The following is an 18186-nucleotide window of genomic DNA, read 5'->3' as shown; positions in this document are numbered from 1 at the left end:
AATCCCACGGACAGCACAAGGCCCATTATAGGCCTATGAGATTATACATGTGGGCGTCTTTTCACATACCATGATCTGTGTGAAAATACTCATGGCATGTCCAGATAAGAAATGGGACAATACATGGACGGGTGATCAATGCAAGCTGCACCTGAGGCCCTGGAGTGCAACCTGCAGTTACAGCTGTGTGCCATTAGTCTTAGGGCTTATTCACATGAGCGTATATCAGCCGGCCGATTTACGCTACCATCCAATGCACGGGCTCGGCATATATGCTGTCGGGTGGGAGGAGACAAGCTGTCTCCCCCTTCTCTCCCTGGCTCTGTTGAAATGGAGGGGGCGGGACGGGGCAAAGCTTAGCGCTGCCCCCTCCATTGCAAACAGCAGCAAGGGGCGGAGAGGAGAAGAGAAGGGGGAGGGAGTTCAGCAGTCACGCTGCTAAACTCCCTTCCACCTCCCTTCTCCGGCCACTGTCGTTGGCTCCCGTAGGAGTCTGTGACGGCAGCCGTAGTCCGGCCAGGAAGATAGTTCCAGGACTATCTTTCCTGCCCGGTGTAAAAATAGTGACCAGCTGGCTGGGCGCTTTTACACCGAGGGAATACACCTGTGTGGTCTGATGTATTGGAATCCAATGCATCAGATGGTATCATGTATCGTTCGGCTGTGAAAATGCTGGCCAATATACGTGAATAAGCCCTTAACCCCATTTTTGGGTAGGTAAAGTGACAAAAAACAGCATTGTTTTTTTTCCTCTTCTCCGATGCTCACCACGTGGGATAATGTGATATTTTAATAATCTGGACTTTTAAAGACATGATAATACCAATTATGTTTGTTTTTAATATTTATATTTTTATGTAAATAATGGTGAAAGGGGAGTGAGCTTTAAAAATTACATTTTATACATTTTTGAAAATTGTAGTACATTTTTTCTTACATTTTTTCATAGCCACACAAGGGGACTTTACCTTGCATAATACACAGCAAGACCTTTGTATTGCAGTGTATTGTGCTTAGCAGCATTGTCATATTAATTCCTGCAGCCAGCAGGGCCTAAAAGAAGTACTAAGATGGCAGACCTGTGGGCCATTGTTAGACCCCTGGCTGCCATAGCAATCCATTGGCACCCTGTGATTCATTCTTGCTCTGTCTATCCACTTAGATTCCACAATTGTGGGGGTTAAACGGAATCCACTAGACTATTGAACAGATGTATATATGTGGTGATTCAAAAGTCAGGGCCATCCAGCATATCTCAGAACTAAAAAGAGATTCAAGAAGGAAACTTTGTAGAACGCTTAGATGAGTGCAGGGAAACTTTTTGACACTATGGTGGTGCCGTGTAATGCCCCAATGAACTTACTGTGCGTATGGCTGGAGGCCTAGTCCTTGTCACGTGACGCCAACACTCTAACTGTGCACTCGGGGTGATATGCCGCAGAAATATTTCTGGAGTTAGGTCCAGGATAGTTTAGTAATCTGAGAGTGGGCAGATTTACTAACTTTGAAATTTGCATTAACAACTTGGATAACAGTTCTCTGTAAACGTATTTGCATCAAGTACACCAAAATACAGCAATCAACAGGCAATTTGAGTACAGCAAGAAGGTGTAGCAGTATTGAATTGATGATACGCTGACTTCAAAGCTCTCTCCCTTACTTTCCTGTAGATTGGTTTAACTAGACAATTTCCCCACTACTGGATTTAGATGACTAACTGATTTGAATTTGAATTGATGAAGCAGAGGGACTGGTGACTGTAATGTTAATCCTGGCTTTAATTTCATTCGATATCTATATAATTCACTGTTTGTGGAAGATGGACTCCAGAAAGGTTCTTCTTTTTCCACCACTGTGGAATGCCAAGGGAGTGGGTTTTTCACCTCACTCTACCTCGGGTGACAAACGTGATAAAATTGACTCCTTCTCTCCGACAACTGAACTGCAACCTTTCCTCTCTCACACTTGGCCGAGTTTGACCAACTGCTCACTGTCACTGTCTTTTATCACCTCTTTCCTTCCCACACTTCTGAACTCCTCCCACTCTTACATAGGGACTGGTATGTTTGTTTCCGACCTTGGGGCTCTGCCCCAGTGAAATTTAACCTGACCGTCAGCCAATGAGAGACCAGCTGATGACATGGTTGAGCTCTAGGTTTAGAGCAGAAGGGGAGACACAGAGTCTCTCCCACAGACGGCACCTTCTGTATCCATGGACGGCATACAGACAGGTGAGACAGGACTAACGTGCTGTGAGTGTTCTGTAGGACCCACTGGGCCACTACACCTGTTTACCATCTTGGATTCAGCCCAAGAAATTTCAATGGAAGGGAGGTTATGGGATACATGACTAAAGGTAAAATTTAATCAGAAATTGATGGGTGCAGTTGTTTTTTCAATACCTGCAACCATTTTCCAGTTATGGCTGATGTCATGTTGAGTTCATGTGAGGTGACCAAGGCTTTCTATCAAGATCACCCAGGAAGACAGCCAGTAAGTGCACGAACTGTCAGAAAACCGCTTCAGAATTTTATTTTGAATGGGAGCCACTTGTGTGTTTTGTGGATCCTTACGATAATTGGTTGACTCATTCCATGCTCCAATTCCAGTCTGCTGGTGCTTTTCTATGGACTCTTCGTGAAAACAGCTAACCACAGTTATTGATCCTTGGGGATTGGAAACGCTGGTCGGATGACCTGTTCTTGTTTTCTCCTGCATACTATCCGTTTCCCTGAATTTCGGGATCCGATAGTACGCTCACTGAGGGGGGATTCAGACTTGTGCCTGGGGTTCTGCTCTCCTGCTCTGTTTGGAGCACAGGAAAGGGGAATCCTCGTCACAAACAGCTCAGTCTCTGGATGGAACCGAACAACGCCGAACGGACCCAATTGACTTTAATGGAGTTTGTTTGATTTCTGCCCAACTGCCCGGCTTTTGGGTGGAAGAAAAAGCGCTGCATGCAACGCTTTTTCTTCTGGTATTGTGAGCCGGATCTGTGACAGAACCTCCGACTGAAGGTTCCAACGCCGATGTGAAAGCAGCCTGACTGTCTTCCTGGGTGTTCTTGATTGAAAGTCACATGATTCGGCATAGCAACTTTATTAATACTCAACGTGACATCACAATTGTTGCAGGTATTGAAAAAATGCCTCCACCTATCAATTTCTATAGAAATTCTACTCTTAAATCATGTATCTCATGACCTCCTTTCCATGAAAGTTTTTTAGGCTGCCACCAGGATGGCCAACAGTTAGCACCATGTTGTTAAAAAGTTTATCTCCACCCATGTAAGTGATCTACAAAGTTTTCTCTTTTTATTCAGAAGATATTCCGGGTGGCCCTGACTTTTGAATCACCCTGTATTATTTGTATACAAGTCTGAGCATGTATTATACGCTTAGCCCATGTCTTTAAAGTATCGGAAGCCATGACCCTTTATTACTGTACTACAAGTCTCAGCAGGTCTGTGATAAACGATTCCACAATGAATACATTACAAAAGCAAATTTTATTTACATGAATAAAAAGCCAATATTCAAAAAGTAAGACCCAACGATCGACAATTATATGACAGACTATGAATTACTTGCCTGCGCCACTAAGTGCAAGCTGTTCCTCTTACTATCCAGTTTATGGTTGTGCTGCTAATGTCCTATCCGTATATACAGTGCATGAAGGTCTAGAAAGCGGCTTTCAAATCTACCCATTTTAGTGCAAAAGAACTTTTAGTCTGGGTGATTGTGAATGGAATGGTACTAATGGTGCCGGAGAGTGGGAGGAGTCAACTCACTACAACTGGAGAGCAACTAATTGGGAACCATTGATCTAAGTATACACAAGTATGAATGGATCAATGAAAAGCAATGTACTTTCCTTGACTTCACCATGTATTATGTGCATAGTACGCAATGAAATTACGCTCCTGTGAGCCCGGCCATAAGCGACTGAGTTCTGCATCAAATACATTTACATGATATATAACTTCACAATCTTTGACTATAAGGCAAGTTTCACCCAGGGGCAAGGGCGATATAAGGCCGAAAATCACAGCCTGATATTATACTTTCCACCATGTGACAGCCCTGTGAATGTGAGGCATTTTCATGTGAAAATTCCCTTGCATCACTATGGGGAATCCCTTCATCCTGGCGGGGATGAAGGGATTCCCCTGCTGGGCATGATGGGTTTCCCCCTGCCGCCAGCCCCATTAAATGCGATGGGCGATATCGCAGGAGGATAGAACATGCTGTGATGTGTTTCCCACATAATATCGCATCTGGTGGCATGCGGGAAAACATCGCTCATGTGTGTGACCCCATTTAAAAGAATGGGTTCATATTCATGTGAGATTTGTGCGTCTCGCAAACGCACAAATCTCGCGTGATTTTCTCGACCATGTGAAACCGGCCTAATAGGGGTGCACATCTTCCCTCAAGGGAGCCCAACAGGTGAGGTTTTAGGATTTCCTCAGTGTTACACAGGTGATGTAATTATTGTCGGTGCCGCAGATATTGCCACAGGTGTTCTTACCATAGGATATCCTGAAAGCATGACCTGTTGGTCGTCCCTGAGGACTGGAGTTGGGGACCCCTGGTCTATAGGAACATAAGTTTCATTCTATAATGAAACGACAGGGAAGACCCTAGAAAAGGGGGTTTGTACTTGAACAACCTGGAATTAAGACCTGTCGTTTCTCACTGCCGCGGTTGCATAGCTGCAGCCTTACTGACTCCGACAATGTCTCTTTTCTTTATAATCACCCGTTTGAGCTCTTAGATTCAGCTTCCGGGACTGTAAATGTGTCAATTGGGCGGTCTCAACTTCTCACGGTCAATGGGTGATGTCAGACTATGAGCGGTAGGGACAGACCATTTGACACATTCAGTGTCAAGAGCCGAATCTAAGACAAGCCCTTACAGGGAAAACCGGGGGTGCGAATGAACAAAAGAGAGATCTGGTTGGAGTCAGCGGAGCCGCATGAGGACAGCTTCTCTTTAACCAGTAATCAGCTGTCTGTTATAATATTTATATTCTGCATAGACTGTATCAGCCAAGTTCCCTGTACGGAGACGGTACCAGATGCAGACGGCATGGCGGTTCTTGCTTATGTTCAAGGCTTTTACTTTTATATGTCTATTTAAGAAGCCGTCTGACTTTTGACACTTATTTGCCATTTAAGGGAGACGCGGCTGGTGTCTCGGTCTGCCGCTGATGATACTCAGGCTCACCGGTACAATTCTCTGTACACATTCCACTGGAGTATAGAGACTTCTAATATACAAATCCCAGACGCCCTCCGTCCCGCTCCCATTAATCCTGACACGTTATGAGGTCTGCTTCTTTTTAGAATCTGTAGGAATGAAAGGGGGACGACGGCAGACAAATAAGTTTGGTTGAGTACAATCAGTCTCAGAAGGGATTCCTGTAGGAAATCCGATGGCTTCCAGAGCGTATTAAGGCCCCTTTACACGCAACAATTATCGTTTAAACATGGGAAAGTGAATGATATTGTTCAGTGTGAATGCAGCCAACGATCGATGAATGATAATTCGTTAATTGTATGCAGACATAAATCACCATCGCTCAGTTCAAATACCGATCATTCGCTTGTACAGTGAAGATGAGCGACTGAACTACTTAGCGAGTGAACGCACCAACGATGTATCTGCCTTATAAACATAGTGAACATCATTCACTCGTTCGAACGATAAATTCTTAGGCCCCCTTAACACAAGCGTATGCACATTTGCGCGTGCATGAGCGTAGTGTTTTTGCGGAATTAATGTACGCACCGATTGAAATGACTAATTACTCTAATGACTTCCAGATGTATTCTTTTTCCTAAGCGGTGTTTCAAGCATCTCCTTGCATATTTTGCACTTATTTGCACCTCCCCATTGACTTCTATAGGGACTTTTGGTGTGCAAATGTGGGAAATAGAGCACGCTGCTTTTTTTTGGCGCGACCGAAAAGTGCAAGGAAAAAAAACGCGCATGTGAACGAACCCATTGAAATCAATGGGTTCTATTCACTGCGTATTGCGCATACAAATTTTGTATGTGCAAATATGCCCGTGTGAAGGGGGCCTTGGGTATAAAAGCACCATTAGGGCGGTTTCAGACGAATGCGTTTTTCTCCCCCAAGGTGAACGTAATAAATCACAGACACATACTGGTAAAAGAATGAGACCACTGATTTCAATTGATTTCAGTGGTTTTGTTTCCACTAGTGGTATTCTTGCCCATTAATACCATGGCTGAAAAAAGATAGGGCAGGACCTACCTTTACTGCACGAGTGAATATTACATGTGGGAAAGATAGGGCAGGACCTACCTTTACTGCACGAGTGAATATTACATGTGGGAAAGATAGGGCAGGACCTACCTTTCTGTGTTTTTTTTTTTTTCTTTTTTCCCACCCTCCTGCACTATGGCGCAGAGTTTGAACGGCCGGTGAAGGGGAAAACATTTCCCATTTCCCTCGTTTAGGCGCAACTATACCGGTGAGTGTAGTTGCACCTACTGCCATCTGAAACAGCCCTAAGTGATATATTGCTACATTCAGCCGCCATTTTGTTTCAGTCAATCAAAACCCAAATAACATCCTTGTATTTGCTTTTGCATCTCTGCTTCTTACTGGCATTGAGGCACAGCTGATCCCTCTCACTTAGCTTTCATAGAGCAAGGTGTTGATGCCTTAATATAAATGGAACCTTATACTAAAGATCTGCTTTTCAGTTTACCAGGAAGCAGCGCCACACTAGTCCACAGGATGTTCCTGGTATTACAGCTCATAAACGAGGCTGGACTGCACTATCGGACACAGTCCATAGACAAGGGGAACTGTTTTTAGAAGGAAAAATTAGCAGACCCTTTCCCCAAATCCATACAACCTTTTTCAATACCAGTAATTTGACTGCACATGGTTATTTAGCAAAACAATTCAGCTGCTCTTAATTTTCAACAAGTGACAATGGTATGTAAATTAGCTCTCCTTCCCAGGGAGCATTGCATGTCTCCTTAAGGTATATCAATGTTTGCCAGTTATAGATGGTGCAGAGGTTTCAGCCACAACTGGTACCTGATAGAGCCACAGGGCTCCTCTACCATCTAAGAAGACACCAGTATTATAAGTGACACATGGTAGGTGAGCAACAAATATTAAAATAGGCCCCCTTATTAAGGTGCTGGATTTTGCCACCAATGACATATTGATCTGATGTTTGCTTTTCCTTCCACTCCTTAAGACATTTCCCAACCCCCTTGTTTTGAGCAATTCAGCTCTTCTAGAGAGGGGAGTCCTGCACTAGTTCCAGCCACAAGGTAGAAAATATAGTGGGACCAAATATCGCTGAGTCCCTATTCTCCACGAGTCCCATAGTGGCCACATGGTCTGACTCTGTTTTATTTGTAGGCTTAGTCCCAAGAGAGGAGCATTCTGAGAGGTAGGAACCCAACTTTCCCAGGTTGAGATTATACCACCTGGCTTTAACATTAGGACCCATCTGAGAGCTTGGTCACCTGGACGTTGGTAGATGGGCCAATGTAATTTGATCAAATTATATACCAAGAACCTTGCATTATTTAATGTGGTTAGAGTATTGATTATAGGTATGTATACCTCTGATAGTAAATTTATTTCGCAATGATTGGACGCTGCTCTGATTGGCTGACCAATAAGAATAGTATATAATATCCTAGACTACCAATGCACAGTGTGCATCAGGTAGTCAGAGAAGCAGTGCGGCCATCTTGGTTTGATCGGGACTGGAGGGTCACTTTAATATTGTTCTTTCATGACGTAGGCGGAGTAACATGAAATGTAAATTTGTGCTGTGTTCTTCACCACATCTACCTGGTCCTGTAGTCTTAAGCTATTGGCTATCACCCCCTTTTCTAATATTTAATATAGTGCACTTTCTTATTTCTCATTTTGGGTCACTCTAGTGCATTATCGTCTCTTTAGGTTAGCTGCACACTAGTTTATTTTCGGGCTGTTTACTGTTCTTATAATCCCACGGCCAGCACATATAGGCCCATCCAGCTATATACATGGACCTTTTCTCACATGGTCCGCGGGTATAGGCTCATGGCATGTTCTATTCCTGTCCGTTTCGTTGACCTGAAATAGGACATATCAATGCATGTGAATGATTTGTCCATGCATATCGGACAGCACACGGACCAGTGTCCATGTGCTGTCCAGTGTGAGTTTCTTGAGCGCATCTCGCAGTTACACTAGTGTGCCACTAGTCTTAGATCTATAGTGCTGTTGTTTTGTAAAGGGGTTTTCCCTTGACTTAAAATTGCTCCACAGCCACTCTGTTCTTCCTGATTGCTTCTGACCAAGACATGTGACTGCTGCAACCAATCACCAGCCACAGCAGTGACCTTCTATAGCCTGGGATTGGCTGCAGCAGTCACATGTCCTGGTCAGAAGCCACCAGGAAGAACAGAGTAGCTGTGGAGCAGTTTTAAGTTGTGCGAAAACCCCTTTAAGCTGTAAGTTACATTTTTTAATGTTCTGCCACTTGATACCCCGTTATCTTTATGGACAAGTTTAATGACTGGGCTTTAGATCTGCAAACATCTACTCAAATAGCAAAAAAAGGCACAAAATGAGATTCTACAAATGAGAGAGACCTCGGCGAGGGCTCTCTAGCAGTATAAGGCTATTGCAGTCTTAATGGTCAAAATAGTTTTACAAAATAGTGTAAGAGTTATTTTTTTTGAGTCCTTTTAGTACAAAACGAAAGACATAAATTATAACTTATGATCCAGATGGATGGAAAAGTCCTCACTCCACTTTGTCACCTTTCTGTAACTTTTATGCCTTCTTCATATTGTTAAGTCCCCTTTGATCAGTCTGGATGACTTACTGCTGATGGCTGAGCTAGGGGTGACTTTCAGTTTGTAAGCACTTCCAGGAGGATAGGCAATGGAAAGCCGGTGGCCACCAGCTCCACTGGCCCTCCGCTCATCATTAGTCTGTCGCTGTAAAAGGAAATGATTTGTCCTCTCGTGTTCCCTGTTGGACCAGTTATCCCTCTCGTAGGCTGGAGGTGGACTAGGTCCTAGACCATCCCGGGAACGACATTTGCCTTTCACCAGAATGTGCAGCAGTTCAGACAGACTAAGAATTGCAGAAATGATCCCCACCACAAAGTAGAATTGTAGAAAAATTGTCTTCTCCGTGGGTCTGGATACAAAACAGTCTACAGTGTTTGGGCAGGGCAATCGCACACAAACATACTTCGGGGATACGCTAAAGCCATAGAGAAACCACTGTCCTACCAGAAAACCCACCTCCGCCAGTATCCTCATCACCACATTGATGATGTAGAAGGTCCGTATGTGGCGTCCCCGCTGCTCCGACTTTAATTTGGATCTTATGCTAGCCTGTTGTCCATGTTGACCTGCCTCGTTTTCTTCGGCATCTCTTCCTATCTTGGCATTCTGGTGCATGGAGTATATGACAAAGAGCACTGCCGGAGCCGATAGCAGCACAATGTGGAAGACCCAGAAGCGGTAGTGCGAGATGGGGAAAGCTTGGTCGTAGCACACCTGCCGACAACCGGGCTGCAAAGTGTTACACACAAATTCCTCCTGTTCATCTTCAAACATGTCGCTGCCCACCGTGGCCAGAATGAGTATGCGGAAAATCAGCATTACTACCAGCCAAAATCGTCCCACCATGGGAGAGTGCTCCTGCACCGCATCCAACAATGAGCTCAGGAAGCCCCACTCCCCCATGTCGCCTCGTATTATGGATGCTTGTTCTGCAGAAGACAAAAATACATCGATGAGTTTACGAAATCTCAAGCTTATTACTATTTCTACTATATTATAGTCTGCATGGAAAATAATTGGATCTAACTTTGTATTGAGTGTATTTGACTTATTTTAAAGGGGTTGCTTCCCCACTGCCTTTATCTGTTAAACAGCCTGGCATCATGGCCAAAAGTGTGGGGCAACAGAGGATGCACATGCGAAACTCCACTTCAATGGGACTGCTGAAGATAGTGAGTGCTTCAACTTGGCTATCTCTGCCAGTCCCATTGAAGCAAATGGACTGGAGGAGTGCATGCCCTTCCTCTGCTGCCCAACACTTTGCCAGGGTTGTGTTATAGATAAAGACTGTGGTGAGACAACCCCTTTAAGTGAAAACTAAGTTGGTCAAAGAGAGTCCTTATAATCAGGTGAAGTTAAACGGGTTTTAATTCAAAGAAGTAAGAAGAAGAAGAAGAAACACAACAGTAGAAGGTACAAAGATGGAGGAGGAGGAGGAAGAATGTTAAAGTAGAACTAAACTTTTTTAACAACTTCTGACATGTTATAGTTGCAGGTCAGAAGTTTTGATTGGCGAGGGTCTGGGTGCTGAGACCCCCACGATCACTAAAACGAATGTGCAGAAGCTCTCAGCTGATTGCTGTGCCCATTTGACTGTCAGCAATGTACAGGCTCCATAGACTTTCTGTTGAGCCTGTAAACCGCTCTGAGCAGTGATGGAAGCTCCTAACAGTACTTCTGCTTAATTGTTTTATTGATCAGTGGGGTCTCAGCCCCCCAGACCCACACCAATCAAAACTTCTGATATGTTAATGTGAAGACATTTTTAAAGGTTCAGCTATACTTTAATGAGATTATTTTCCCATTAACAGTCACAAGAGTATGAACGCAATGTTTATTTGGGTAAGGGCTCATTCACAAGGGTCTGAAGATTTTTGGTCGGTCGTGTCACGGCCACAGCGCAGCCGAAAATAGCGCAAACGGGTGTTAAAACTTTAGTTAAATGCCTATTCAGATGGCCGAGTGAGGCGATTATACGCCGCAGCTGGAATAATGTCTGGAATAAAGCTCTACTAAACTGCCTCCCCCTCTCTGCCCCCTTGCCAGCTGTCGGCAAGGGGAGGGTGCAGGGTGGGAGCTAGTGTGCTATACTCCTGCCCCCTCCTAGCCCCTTGTGCGTTGCCAACAATAGGAGAGGGCAAAGAGGGGGAGACAGACGGCAAGGAGGGGAGAGGAGGAAGGAAGGGGGAGGGGGTTTAGCAGACACGCTGCTAAACTGTCTCCCACCTTCCTCTGCTGGCAGCTCTCATAGGCTCCCATAGGGGTCTATGGGACCGGCCATATTCTGGCCAGAAAAAAAAGTTCAAGAACAATCCCGGCCGTTGTAAAAGCAACCGTCCGGAATGCGCAGCACCGTATGCTCTATTCTGGCCGGCCATTTTTACGCACCGGCAAAACACCAGTAGAAAACAGGCGCCATTAAAAACGGATACGCAATTTCTCAGGTGTTTTTTGACTCAAAAATGCTGGAAAAAAGACTATCTATAGAAAGCCTCATGATGGTTTCACACAAGGGTATTTTTTTTTTTTTTTAAAGAAACGCAGAGGTTTTTGTTGCACTTTTTCAAGCCAAAGCCAGAAGTTGATTTGAAAGATGGGAGAAATATGATGCAAGGACTTCACCCTCACGCCGGATCCACTTCTGGCTTAACAAAACTGCAACTTTCAAAAAACACAAAAACTGTGTGTGAAACTAGCCTAAGGCCCCTTCACATGGGTGTGTTAGCTTATTTGCACACACAATACACAGAGAATACAACCCATTGATTTTAATGGGTTCCTTCACATTTCTGTATTTTGCGCCCACATTTTGGTTGCGCAAAAACCTTGCACCATGCTCTACTTTTATGCAAATTTGGGCATCAAAAAGTCCCTATAGAAGTCAATGGGGGGCGCTCAATGCAAGGGGATTAAATAGTTGAATAAACCAATATATCCATGTATCTCTCAGCCGAACACACTGCAGGGTTAAACCTTCCATATAATGCATAGATTGTATCGGCCCTGCGTGTTAACGATCCGGAATACATCAATGTCACTCATATATCACCATGGATACTCCTAATTTGTTTTTTATATTTAAATGGGAATTTAAGGAACTCGCAGTGTCTTGTTAGGTGATCACATATACAACCGCCCCCGCAGCACTTTACTGTCCGCACCGTTACCGTTGCATCCAAAAGTTCATAATACTTTTCTCCTTTTTACTTTGGCACACAAAGTGAATAAATCATGACAGAAGATTAAAATAATTGCTGTGCGTTAGTCAGGATGAAAGTTGGGAATATGTACAAAAATGGCCTGAAATGCAGAAAAATAACAGCATTAATTTGTTTTAAATGATCGATGTATATTAGGTTTTATATCTTTAATATAATGAAAATCTCTTCATGTAATTGAATAAAATATGGTATTTTATATATGTATATATGCAGAGGCGTAACTTGAAGCTTCTGGGCCCCAATGCAAAACCTGTAACAGGGCCCCCAACTATAATGCTTTATTCCCAGTACAAGGCTCCCTATATGGAGAAGAGAAGCCTTATGGGCCCCCTAAGGCTCCTGGGCCCAGGTGCAACCGCATCCCCTGCATCCCCTATAGTTACACCAGTGTATATATGACATTTGCTGCATTTTCCAGCATAGGCATCTCTTAAAACACAAAATTTTTACTTAAATTGTAATTGTTCACTTTGAAAAACTACAAGCACACACGTCCATTTCTGTACATACCCCCAAGATCGATTTTTAATTATGTCGGGGCCACTATGTGGAATTGGATCCCCAATGAGTACTGATGCATACATGTATATACCTTTTCTGGCTTGCATGGAGATCTATCATAAAGAGCACATCCAGAGATACAAAACAGAAGAGCATTAGTTAAGACCCCGAATATTACAAGAAATGGTATAAAGCATTCATAGGCAGGAAGGAAACAATTCATAGATTACAGTTTGTGGTCTCCTTTTATTCTAATTGACTGATTACTATGTTCTAGCGCCGGAGACCATCGTTATTATTCACTGTCAATGCACGTTCAAACTACTAATTGTTTGCATATATAGTGATATTATAAGGGTTGCTGGTATATTACGCTGGGCTCTATATCCACCGGCATGTTCATGGCTACGTTAAATCCCGCCAAGTAACTGCAACTTTTTACTTTCTGGTGAACTTACGTGAATTGGAGTGTTCCGATAACGGTCATCCGCATCCCTGCTTGTGGATGCAGCAGGTGATGCTTCGTTGATGGCTGCGGTCTTGAAGGAGTTAATATTGCAGTCGTGCTCTCCCCCAGACTGATACAAGATAAGGAAGTCTACATTTAGCGCATACCTCTCAACTGTCTTGCAGAGGCATCAGGGACAGCTTTGTCCGCCCTTCACTGGGTGGCGAGTAAAATGTGGAGAAAAAGGGGTTAAACGGTTAATCAGAGCGGTGGACTCAGTCGAAACTAAATAGTATAAGAGTACGTTCGCACGTGGCGTAATAATGCCGATATTACATAGGGGAATTGTCTACAGAAAATCTGCGGTGTTTACAGCACAAGCGATGCGGACAAATCGCGATGTGATGCGCAAAACTCCACATGTAATGTATACTTGTTACATCTACCCAATGTACAGAGAACAAGATGCGGAGCTCCCCTCCGAATATACAGACCCCGAGCTTCATACTTCTCACCTCTATGTCATACGCAGACGAAAGATATGCCTCTCATATTAATACAGACCCCAAGATCCAACCCCCCTCCCTCTTAATACACGAACACCAACATACAAACATTCTACTTCTCCTAATGGCGGCTTGACACGGGCGTAATCGTATTTACGCTTGCATTTGCGTTGCGCTTTTTTGCATGCATGTGTGCGCATATTATTGTACTTTTTGCGTGCGCATGCCCTTATGTATTTACACACAAGCATGCTCTCCCTGAGGCTGGTTTCACAAGGCGATCGTAATTGTGGCGCAAGGAAATCACGGCAAAATCGCATTTTTGTTCCTGCGATGTTGGAGCGTCAGGGCTCCTGCACACTTGCGTTTTTCTTGCAGCTTGCACAAGGCGGAGCATGATATTGGTCCGAGAAACTCCGACTGATTTTTGCACTTGTAAGAACGCAATTTTCACTGCGAGAGCGATGCGATTGGCGAAATGAAAATCGCACCTTTTTTAAAGTTGAAAAATGTAGCAAATAATAGACAAGTTTTCTGTGATCTGGCAGATAATGGGGCATCCTGCATCTTTTCCGTCTCCTAGCATTACTGCAAGAGGAAAACTGCAGGTGCAAATAGATCCATGCAAAGCAATAGCTTCTGCTTCCGTGCCCGTTGTGTGTCTTGTAATGCATAAAACTCCTATGGGGAACCAGCCTAATACACAGACCAGATGTAAAGCTTCTGTTCTCATACACCGCTCCCCTCCTTATAATAACCAGACAGATACCTCCTCCTAATATACAGATCTACACCGCTCCCCTCCTTATAATAACCAGACAGATACCTCCTCCTAATATACAGATATACACAGCTCCCCTCCTTATAATAACCAGACAGATACCTCCTCCTAATATACAGCTATACACCGCTCCCCTCCTTATAATAACCAGACAGATACCTCCTCCTAATATACAGATATACACAGCTCCCCTCCTTATAATAACCAGACAGATACCTCCCCCTAATATACAGATCTACACCGCTCCCCTCCTTATAATAACCAGACAGATACCTCCTCCTAATATACAGATATACACCGCTCCTCTCCTTATAATAACCAGACAGATACCTCCTCCTAATATACAGATCTACACCGCTCCCCTCCTTATAATAACCAGACAGATACCTCCTCCTAATATACAGATCTACACCGCTCCCCTCCTTATAATAACCAGACAGATACCTCCTCCTAATATACAGATATACACAGCTCCCCTCCTTATAATAACCAGACAGATACCTCCCCCTAATATACAGATCTACACCACTCCCCTCCTTATAATAACCAGACAGATACCTCCTCCTAATATACAGATCTACACCGCTCCCCTCCTTATAATAACCAGACAGATACCTCCCCCTAATATACAGATCTACACCGCTCCCCTCCTTATAATAACCAGACAGATACCTCCTCCTAATATACAGATATACGCCGCTCCCCTCCTTATAATAACCAGACAGATACCTCCTCCTAATATACAGATCTACACCGCTCCTCTCCTTATAATAACCAGACAGATACCTCCTCCTAATATACAGATATACACCGCTCCCCTCCTTATAATAACCAGACAGATACCTCCCCCTAATATACAGATCTACACCGCTCCCCTCCTTATAATAACCAGACAGATACCTCCTCCTAATATACAGATATACACCGCTCCTCTCCTTATAATAACCAGACAGATACCTCCTTCTAATATACAGATCTACAACTCTTCTCCCCTGATAATAAACAAAACAGATTTACTAGTGAAAATCCAAGATTTTCTGGTGAAAATTGCACCAGAAAACTCACAAACAAACTTTGTGCCACATTTACTGTGTTTTAGACACTTTTGGACACTTTTTTCACCTTGTCTGACAAAGGGGCATTCCTTCATAGAATGAGGGTGTGGCCTAAATGCAACACCGCACACAAAACAAAAGTTGCAATTTTTGGCATAAACTAAGCCAACTAATGGGTGGTACAAAGTCACATTAGACCGCTGTAAAACTCAACAGACCTATCATTCAGCCGAGCTGCCATGATGAATGTGGAGCATTTCTGCCGAGTCTCAGCTTGCACTAAATATTAGACAGTATTAGTAAACTTGCCCCAATGTGCCTGCTTATTAACTCTTCCTAATACACAAGCAGTTACGTACCTGTCCGTCATTTCTAATCCACTGCCACCAAGACATGAACCGCTTGTTAATACACTAGTATTAGGATGCAGAGTACACATATCCTTCCCACCTCATACACAGATGGTAGGGCTAAATCACATCTGTGCTGCAGCAGGAACGGCCCCCGTTGACTATAACAGGGTCTTGCACCTGCCAGGAATCTTTACCGGAGGAAAAAGTCCTGCATGCACAACTTTTTGCCATAACTTCATGCCAAATCTATGCCAGAGGCTCCGATGCAGCTGTGAATAGAGTCTAACATGCAAAGATACGTAACTCTACCTAATACACAGACAACATTTGTAACGCACTGTGGAATGTGGCGGTGCTATAGGAATAAAGAATATTACCACCACTTCATCCTTCTTCCTCATGCACATCCAACAAGATACATCCTTGTCCCCTCCTAATACACAGACACTAATACCGCTCATGTCTTCCTAGCCACCAAGATACATCTAATATACAGACACCAAGAATCACACCTGCCCCCTTCTCCTAATACAAAGACACCAAGTTATATCCTTTCCCATTTCCTAATACATCAGCACTAAGATGCACACCTGTATCCTTCTAATACAGAGATACATTTTGGATACAAATACACAAGATACTAAATAAATATATTTATTTATATTTATCCCCATCTACAAGAATATCAGCATAGCATACATCGCTCCTAATACACAAACTACATACAATGCATACCGCCATCTTCTTTCTTATATATACACCAAGATATATACTTTCGCCTTCACAGCCCCTGATACATGGAACACCCCCCTACTACACATACATCAAGACTTTTACACTGACACATACAGAGACCTCCTCAGGCGGATCGCCTACAGCTCATCTACTCCATAGACAGGACTCCTAGAAGGTAATCTCCTCTAATACACAGGTAGGGCTTTTAAAATGGATACCAGGACACCTACCTCTCATCACACCCGGCACACAATATCACATGTCTAATAGTGCCCATCCCTGGCATTGCGGTACAATATCAGCACAATATGTCCCAATAAGTATCCCGGACCCCGCTCCGCTGCTGGTTCTGGTCCCTGATGATCAGGACTTACCTGCATATTAGGTAATACGTTTCCATGGAAGAAGACTTTGCCTTCCGGACAGAACACGTTTATAGCCCGGAGCTCTCTGTGCAACTTTCACTTCATTTTCCCTGGACAGTTTCAGGATGAAGAGATATTTAGGCTCTGTCTGACCCCACCTCCCTTAAAGGGACAACTTTCTATAAGCTCAGTGCATTACTACTTCATACTGGAATGGCTCTAATGTGAAGCTACAAGTGTTTATAGAAGGCTGGCTTGGGATCCGTTCTTTACCGAACTTCTATATATACTTGGGTCTAATGATATCCTAACCAAAACACAATACAAATCTTCCATTTTATAACTAAAAAACAATGAATATATTGTAAGATCTTACAGAGACCCTCATTAGTGAATTGCACTTCTACAGTTTAAAGGGATTGTTCAGTTGTAAACTATTACTATTGATGGCCAATCGTAAGCAAGATTGGTGAGGATCCACCACATGGGATGCCCACTGATCAGCTGTTCGCACCATTGTTTCGCTCAAGCACAAACTGATTACAACAGGAAGTAAAGAGTGCTGTTCTCACTACAGTGGCCAGGCTTGGTATTACATGCAGACTTCTCATTCAATTCAATGGAAATCTTGGCTGTAATACCAAAGCTGGTCACTGCAGTGGGAACAGAGCTGTCTGCTTTCTGCAGAACTTAGCTCAGAGGTCACTGGCCCGGTGAAGAGCTCATTGGTGGGAGTTCCAGGCAGCAGACTAATGCTAATCCACTAATAATGACCTATCCAGTGGATATCACCCAATCAATAGTTTAGAACTGGACAACATCTTTTAGTACCTGCCACCAAAATAAGAGAATTACTGTAGATTATTCCTATGCATTAACTGTGTAGTCCTCCTCTTGTACTCCAGAGTTTGGATATATCATTGGGATAGGTCATCAATAGATGATCAGCAAGAGTCTGCTGCATGGGATCTCCACCAATCAGCTGATTCCCAGCACCGCTGTCAATGTGGTTAGTGCTGGAGCAGATAGCACTATTAATACTGCTGTGGCCCAGTTTAGTACTGCAGGCAATGCTCCCATTAAATTCAATGAGAGCTGGGCCTGCATTAAAAACCTGGGCTGATACACTACGGACAACGCAATCTTCTTCCTGTGCTGTCCATACTGATAGTGGCATCAAGAATCAGCTGATCGGCAGGGATCCCGGCTGGTGGACCCCCGACGATCATCTATTGTACACTTTGTCTAAAAACATCAAGCACCTAGTAGGAAATGTTGTATTGTTTCAAAACTTAGCATGCAGTTACATCTTGGGTGTAGGGGACCTCCTTTTTCCGTTTGTTAACCTTTTTGTCCACCCAGTTAACAGAGT

The 18186-nt window shown here is 43.7% G+C and overlaps 1 protein-coding gene across 2 annotated transcripts; it reads right to left on the bottom strand.

Annotated features, from left to right (window-relative positions):
• Nucleotides 1–8573: 8573 nt before the first annotated feature.
• GJD3 (gap junction protein delta 3) lies at nucleotides 8574–16902 on the bottom strand. 2 transcript variants are annotated; one of them, XM_066586396.1, is made up of 3 exons: nucleotides 16824–16881; nucleotides 13030–13235; nucleotides 8574–9778 (listed from the first exon to the last, which is right to left on the bottom strand). In XM_066586396.1, exon 3 carries the CDS (start codon nucleotides 9750–9752, stop codon nucleotides 8838–8840), a length of 915 nt encoding a protein of 304 aa, XP_066442493.1. In that variant the 5' UTR covers nucleotides 9753–9778; nucleotides 13030–13235; nucleotides 16824–16881; the 3' UTR covers nucleotides 8574–8837. The 2 variants fall into 2 exon arrangements, with proteins under 2 accessions (XP_066442493.1, XP_066442494.1); XM_066586397.1 differs by lacking the exon at nucleotides 13030–13235 and having other exon boundaries at nucleotides 16824–16902.
• Between the last annotated feature and the right edge of the window lie 1284 nt (nucleotides 16903–18186).

This window comes from Eleutherodactylus coqui, chromosome 13 (assembly GCF_035609145.1).
Source record: "Eleutherodactylus coqui strain aEleCoq1 chromosome 13, aEleCoq1.hap1, whole genome shotgun sequence".
Lineage (NCBI taxonomy): Eukaryota > Metazoa > Chordata > Amphibia > Anura > Eleutherodactylidae > Eleutherodactylus > Eleutherodactylus coqui.
The sequence above is the reverse complement of the archived record's forward strand: the minus strand, read 5'-3'. Positions and strand labels throughout refer to the sequence as shown.